The 7,578-nt window shown below is 35.0% G+C and overlaps 1 protein-coding gene across 1 annotated transcript; it reads right to left on the bottom strand.

The window, feature by feature from the left end:
* Window positions 1-734: 734 nt before the first annotated feature.
* On the bottom strand, window positions 735-2,219 carry LOC110927382 (seipin-2). Its single transcript, XM_022171063.2, has 2 exons — window positions 2,025-2,219; window positions 735-1,423 (listed from the first exon to the last, which is right to left on the bottom strand). The coding sequence occupies exon 2, from the start codon at window positions 1,361-1,363 to the stop codon at window positions 929-931; it is 435 nt and encodes a 144-aa protein (XP_022026755.1). The 5' UTR covers window positions 1,364-1,423; window positions 2,025-2,219; the 3' UTR covers window positions 735-928.
* Window positions 2,220-7,578: the final 5,359 nt, after the last annotated feature.

The following is a 7,578-nucleotide window of genomic DNA, read 5'->3' as shown; positions in this document are numbered from 1 at the left end:
AAGAACTTGTCGGACTGGCCGACCGCCAAGCAACTAGAACCGGACGATTTTTGCAGAGACTAACGATCCATATGTAACTGGACCGCCACTATCGCCAAATCCCAGTCAAACTAGTCGGAGTGACCGATCCGATCCGGTTGTCAAAACCTTGGTTAAAACTTGATCTTGGGCATGTTTGCACAAGAATACTCTCTCATATTTACATCAAATGCAGTGTAAATTTGTTTCATTTATATCATATTTGCAAGAAACCTTGATAACAAACATAGTGTTAAAACTTATATTTATATCATATTTGCAAAAAAAAATTAAGTAACTAAAGATATTTATGTTATATAAGTTATATAACATAAATATCTTACTTTAATTTTTTTAGTTGGATAAAAACCCCCAAATCATTTTTTTTTTGTTATTCAAGGTATAATGTTTATGTAATTCAGTAAAAACAAACTGATTACGTATTTGACTGATTTGTGAAATAGTTTAGACGTTAAAGAAAAAAATTTTAAAAAAATATTTTAAAGAAAAAAGTTAAAGAAATAGTTTAAAAAATTATTTGAAAGAAAAAACTTAAAGAAATAGTTTAGACGTTAAAGGAAAAACTTACCAAATTATTTTAAAAGCAGTTATAATTATTTCCTTAATATTAATGCCTAGAACATATTAGTTGAAATCTACATTCTCACTCTAGAACAATTTGACTCGACTAGTTAAATTATTAATTTCCCATGTGGTTAAGAACGAACTAGGTTGATAATATAATCGCAATAAAAAGTTATATATATCACAAATGAATCTTAAAATACAAAAATCACATGAAGTACTTTTTTTTCATTTTTAATCATCAAGATTATACGTGGTAGAGCAGGAGTTTGATTGCATACCATGAACAAAGGATGATCAATCATATCGGAATCTCTAAGTGCAGCTAGCTTGAAGCGTTCGGCTTGTTCTGAGGTACACCGTCATTTGAAGAACCTAAATCACGACCCAAAGATTGTTCCCATGGAAATATGATGGACCGGCAACATAGAAGTGTGAATAACAACTCCATTATATACATCGTAACGCTAATCCACATGTATATCAACCACTTTGAATACCACAAATTCCTTTTTACAAAAGGAAGTCGAGACTCTATCTTCAAAGACGCGGAGTATATTTTAGGAACACTACCCCTCCTTGCAAATTCTGCACGTTGTTCAATGACGACCCTCGAACCGGAAGTATGGACGTCTTTTTCAATATATCCTCTGAACTTCATATCCAACGTGTGTGTTTCTGACGAATATCTGGTTAGAAGAGAAGCCAGCTTCAAGAAATTTGACACAAGCCGAATTGGCTGACTTTTAAACCGCAACATACACGGCTGCCTCGTACTCGCAAGAACGTTACCATCACTCGACAGAAAATCCACCCTCACCTGAAAAATCGCAAGATTTATATTGTAATCAGATTCCGGCAGAGTTAAAGAAACAGTCGCCTGCACTTCATGATCAAACGGTATACCCGTGATTCAACAAAACTCCCAATCACGCTATTTTCATTGTGCACTATAACAGACGACTCTGGACAAGAACTTATCGCCACAAAAGCCGTAGGCGTATCTTTAGTATACTCAAAAGTCAACTTCTACGTTACATGTACCGGTTCCTCCACTATCCATCTCATCATACCACCAAACAGAAAAGCCGAAACTAACAAACTAACCAAAACAAACCCACAGTAAACAAACCACAACAATCCCCACCCGATCCGAACACATAATTTAACAGTAGACTCATGCTTCATAAACAACAAGTGATTAACCAACTTAACACCAGTGTAAGTAAAAAAATCAAATTAATTGAAAGTGAACTACACCGAACTAATTATCCATCAGTCCCTAATCATACTGACCTAACAAACGAACTGATCAAATTAACCAAAACTATCAATGTTTTCGAAACAATCAACAAAAACATCAAATCAACGAACGAACTGAGCAAAAATACCAAAACTATCAATGTTTTATAAATTTTGACCTGATGCGGTTGGAGATTGAGCAGAGCATCTGAGAGTGAGGAAGCGAGAGGTGGAGGAGAGTGACGGAGCGAGGAGTGGAGGAGACGCCGGAGCGGACGGAAGTACGAGGGAGAGACGACGGAAGAGGGTGATGGGAGATAGTTAGGGTTTCCATTGACGGTTGAAGGAAGTGGAGATGGTGATTTAGGGTTAGATAGCTAAAACCCCATCCTGACCCATGTTAAAATTTAGTTGAGTATTTTAAAACCCATCCTAACCCATCTTGACTAAATCCCCAGCCCATTCTGACTTATTTCTTTTTTTAAAGAGGCCTAAAATAACCCAAAATATCATGGTTGAATTTTTGTTGCCACCCCTAATTATGTGCATAGCTTGATATGCATGTTGGATCTAATTACAAATAACATTTAAAGCTTTATTCAGTTTTCTACTTGACTCTTAAGGGTTGTTTGGGATTACTTTTAACTTCTGACGTATAATTTTTAAGAAGTCATAAGTGAGAAGTTATCTATACTATATTATAATAATGCATGAGGGAGGAGTATTTTAAGATACCCAAAAAATAAGAACTCCCCCCCCCCCTTTTACTTATAGAAAGACCCCTAAAATGAGGGCAGTTTGGTCTTTTAAACACTATTTATTTTTTAGCCCCTAAACTTATTACACTTAAATCCCTAAGGTTTAACAAAATTATAGATAGTTAGCTACAATTCACCCATTCACAACAAACTTATAATTTTTTTTACGTATTCTTGACATATCTTATAAACTATATTGTTAAAAAAAATCCAAAAATAGCATGACGACCTACACATTTTTGTCGACGTTTCGATGGTTGTCTTGTTCAATATCGGCGCACGGATTAAAAGATACAAGTCGACAATGCTTTAATATACAAGTAACTAATACTTATGATCTAATGCGTCTAATCTACCAAGATGGGCTCCATCTATATATGCAAAAAAAAAAAGAAAAAATTTTAAAAGTACCGTAACATAAAATGAAGATATTATGTGTCACATTTTATTTTATTAAAACTGCCTAATATCTATACTTAGATATATCTTATAAAAACTTAAAACTATCACAACAAACTTCCTAAATAAAGGGGTGGCAAATCTAAAATTAAACCCTAATGTACTTCTATAGTTACTACTATAAATACATAGCAGGACACTCTTGTATCTATTGCTAAACAAAGTTAAAAAACGGATACAGTTCTGAATTCAATTGTTGCGAAAAACCAAGCATGCGAGATTGAAAATTTTAAGGTCAGATCTATTATATCGCAGCAGTGAATAATTGTTTTCTTTTATTTACTTTTATGTGAATGTTAACTTATTTGATTTTTCAGATTCAGTTGCATGATGAACATGCCAATTTAAACAACCCAGTTGTCGAACAAGCTTCTAAGGTATTGATTTTGCTGGTTTTTAAGTATTATTCTTGCGTATATCTTTCATATTAACATGTTCGTTATGTTATTATATGTATGTTTTATTGCAAGATGATGGTGATAAAAGTGTTGATATTATTTCTTATGGTGCAATGTTTAGTCCATATAGGTCTAATCTTCAATGTGAATTTAGTGAAGAGGTAATTTTAGTGTTTATTTAATCTTTTTTTAACTTTTGTATTCGATTTTTGTCTTTTTTAAGGATCAAAAGTTTGAGACTCAAAGGAAGAGATCCAAGAGACTCTCTGAATGGAAAGGAGTGAGTTTATTAATTTAGACGATTCTGAGGACAATAACAAAGAAGAGGAATTAGAAGATATTGCCGATTCAAGCACAAACCAGAAAACCCGATTAAAAGTACCTCGAGTGTCAATTAAGAAGCGGAACGGATTTCATACAGTCTAATATGAAATCTATCAAGTGTTTTTATGTTTTTTTTTTCATTTTTAGTTGTTATGTTTGATCTAGACGTATGAATAAAGTTTATTTTATATTTGAACTTTATTTTTGGTGTTAATATAATGCAGGACCATATTAATAAAGTATAAAATAAAGTTAATATCCTAAATTTACAAGTCAACTGAACTTATATAAGTTAATATCCTAAAGTTTCAATAAATAGATATTGCAGTTAGATATAGTCAAACTGAAATTATAAAATATTACAGTTATTCTTGGATATTATTCTAATAATTTGTATTTCTTAATTAAAAAATAATAAAGTAATAAACTTTAAAACTAAACTAAAAACTGAACTTACTATGATATAAAGTTAATCAAGATATAAACTCTTAACATCCTACCTTTTTTATAAAAACTATTTTTTAAATTTTAGAAAAATATAAATTTTTTATATATATAAAAACGAAATTTAACAATTAAAATGAAAGGTGTAAAACGTACATACGAGTCAACTACTCTTTTTTATTTTTTATTTTTATAAAAACAAAAATTTTAAACTTTAAGTTTATTGGATGAGTACCATGTGGATATTATATATTATAAATTAGCAACTTATTGTTGCATTGTGTGTAGTACCCCATGCTTGGGGAGTGTTTCAAATTTTTTTTTGATTTTTCACTGTTAGGATCTGAGTTTGGATTGATTGTGATTTGTGTTTGAATTTAGATGAACAAATGAAAGAGTAGTGCAGCGGAATTAAATGGAAGCAAACTTTTCACAATCAAACAGAAGAAATGCTTTCAATCATACATTTTCAACACTGAATCAAATGATTAAATTTATTTTTAAACTCTGATTACAATGCATGTATGATATACAAACTCCCCCTCAGCCCGAGCTCAGTGTTTGTTCGTGCAGAAAGAAGATGGTGAAAGAGCTAAACAGAACAGTACAGAGTACTGTTCCTGTACTGTTCTATTTATAGGCACTTGCAAACCACTGAGCATCTAAGCTGACGTCACCATGAAAGTGACATCTAACCTCCTAACAAACTCTAACCTCTGATCTATACAAACACTGTTATGCTAACTACTGATGTTACATTTCAATACATAAGACAAACATAAACAGCTGTTGCATCCTTCCACTGCTGTGAACCTAGTAGTACTTGTTATGATCAGAAGTGCTTGAACCAAGGCAGTAGATTGAGCAACAGAGCTTTAGTTCTTCAATCAGACTTTGACTTGATCAGCAGTTGTAGGTCAGCAGTTTGCATGATCAGCAGATAGGAGGTCAGCAGATGTTGAAACCACTTTCAAGGGGAGAGACTTGCAACCAAACATCTGCTTATTCTGGATCCATTGCTCTGATCCAGTTTTGGCTTTCATTATCTGTTCCTTTGGCAGGGTTCAATCCCAACAATCTCCCCCTGGAACAGATAATGCCAAAACTCTTCATTATTATAGATCTTTATTGCCTCATCAGCAGTTCCCTTATTTGCCCTTTGAATTGTAATTCAAAAGTTAAGGCATCTGTATCATCATCATCCCTGCTAAGTGGAAGATCAAGGAGATCCTGCAAATCTTTAAGACTCAGGCCAAGAGCTTGTTCCCTTGTTAGTTTCTTCACATCACCATCAGACCTGAACACAGTCAATACGTGGGTCTGTTTATTAGTTTTCCCCTTTAGTACTTTTGAGCCTGATGGGTTTCTTGGGAGATTTTTATTTGAAGAGGAGTTTGGTGATGCTGGCCTATTCATGACTGACTGAGCAGTACTTGCAGATTGTTCCAGTTCAGATTCTTCTTTCATCATTAACATAATTCCCTCTTTTACAAGGTCATTACTAGCAATTAAGTCTTGAACTGTTTCAGCACCCAACTGGTTTTGACTCCTTCTTTTGTAGATGGCAGCACCAGTAGGAGCAGTGGTTTGTTTGGCTTGCAGCTTTGGTGGTCTTTTTGAAACCTCTGCTTTGGAATAGTCAGGTTTTTGTGGAGCTGTTGGATCTTTCTTCCTGAGCTCCTCTAACCTTTTATAGGTGGCCCTGACCCTTGCTTCTCCCCACTTAGACACAGAATTCCTTGACCCATAATCAGCTGTGATTAGCTCCTCTTTCATTCTCTTCAACTCTAGTGCCTTTTCAGCTTCAAACTGTTTGAATTTTTCAGGGGGAGTCTGCTGGACATTATCTTTGATCATTTCATGAATCCTGGCTACTTCTTTTTCAAGCTCAGGAATGGTCCAGTTTTTGTACATGTGTTTCTCCCCCTTGTATTTCTTGTAGGTCATGATATTTTCAATGTAGTCTTTTCTTAGGGACTCATCTGCCCTTTCTGAAATTTGATGACTAACATTTTTGGCAAATTGTTCCATTGATCTGACCTGTGTAAGAAGAAACTGATAGTTTTGCTGAAATTCCCTATCAGATTTCCCTTGTTTGTTTTTGTTAGCGATATCCTCTGCTTGCTTGGCTTTGATTTCCAAATATTCTTCAATGTTGTTTGGCCTGGGATATCCTCTAACTGAAGGCAAGCTCCTTTTGGCAGGGTTGTGCTCATAGTAGAAAGATTTGATTTCATCTCTAACTGCTATGAGTTCTAAAGGAAACACAACACCTGCAGGAGGTAATGTTTTTTGAATTTGAGTTGAATAGAGAGGAATGGGTTTTGGAATTGTGACAAGTGCTTGGGATTTTGAAGCTGTTGGTGGTGGTGATGGAGAATCATCATCTGATATGATAACCCTTCTCCTTTTTATTTTAGGAGAGGCAGATGATGTTTTGGGTGAAAAAGTGGAAGTGGTTTGAGTGGCAGTGGTTTGTGACTGACCAACAGTTGTTGAAACAACTGGTGTTTCAACCACTGTTGTCATTACAACAGATGCTTTAACATCTGCTGTCTTCTGCTTTAAGGCAGGAAGTGATGGTGGAGATATTGTTTTTGGTGGTGATAAGGCAGTGGTAGTGGTGTGTGTTGAAGTGAGAGCAGTTGTTGTAACAACTGAGGTACCAGCAGATGTTGATACAACAGGAGTTTCAGCAACTGTTTTGATTGAGGTTTGATGTTGGTGGCTTTTGGATGGTGGTTTTGGAATATGCTTTGGAAGACTGGATGGTGTGGATTTGGGTTTCTTTACTTTTCTAGTAAGATTTCTTTTTGGAATAGGATTTTGATCATCCTTTTCACCAGAACAGCCCTGCTCATTCAGCTCCATGAAAGCTCTTTTTTCCTCATTCCACCTTGATAAATCCTTTGCCTCTCTATCCCTTTTTACACTTATGATCCCATCATCAAGTGCATTCTGGGTAACATTAACCTTTTTGCTACCATCTGGCAAGGGAATATCTCTGAGCATTGCATCCTTTTCTGGATCAATATATAACCCATTATCAATCCCTTTCCTTGTCCACTCCTTAATTTTCTCCCCCTTTTTGGCATTATCTGTGGGGATTTCATTAATAAACAGAATTGTTGGAGGAGTAGTGCCAGTGGTTGCTAACAGATGGGCCTTGATAGCCTTGATGTCATCTTTTGTATCTTTGAACCTAGTCTCCATTGTATTTTTCAGATCTTGAACATGTTTTTCATGTTGCTGCTCAGCCAGTTTATGTTGTTGGAGAAAAGGTTGAAACAGATTCCAGAGCTTATTTGTAACATCTGCTGGTGGTGGAGCAGGTGCTTGAGGTGGAACAG

The sequence above is a fragment of the Helianthus annuus genome, chromosome 14 (genome assembly GCF_002127325.2).
Source record: "Helianthus annuus cultivar XRQ/B chromosome 14, HanXRQr2.0-SUNRISE, whole genome shotgun sequence".
Lineage (NCBI taxonomy): Eukaryota > Viridiplantae > Streptophyta > Magnoliopsida > Asterales > Asteraceae > Helianthus > Helianthus annuus.
The sequence above is the reverse complement of the archived record's forward strand: the minus strand, read 5'-3'. Positions and strand labels throughout refer to the sequence as shown.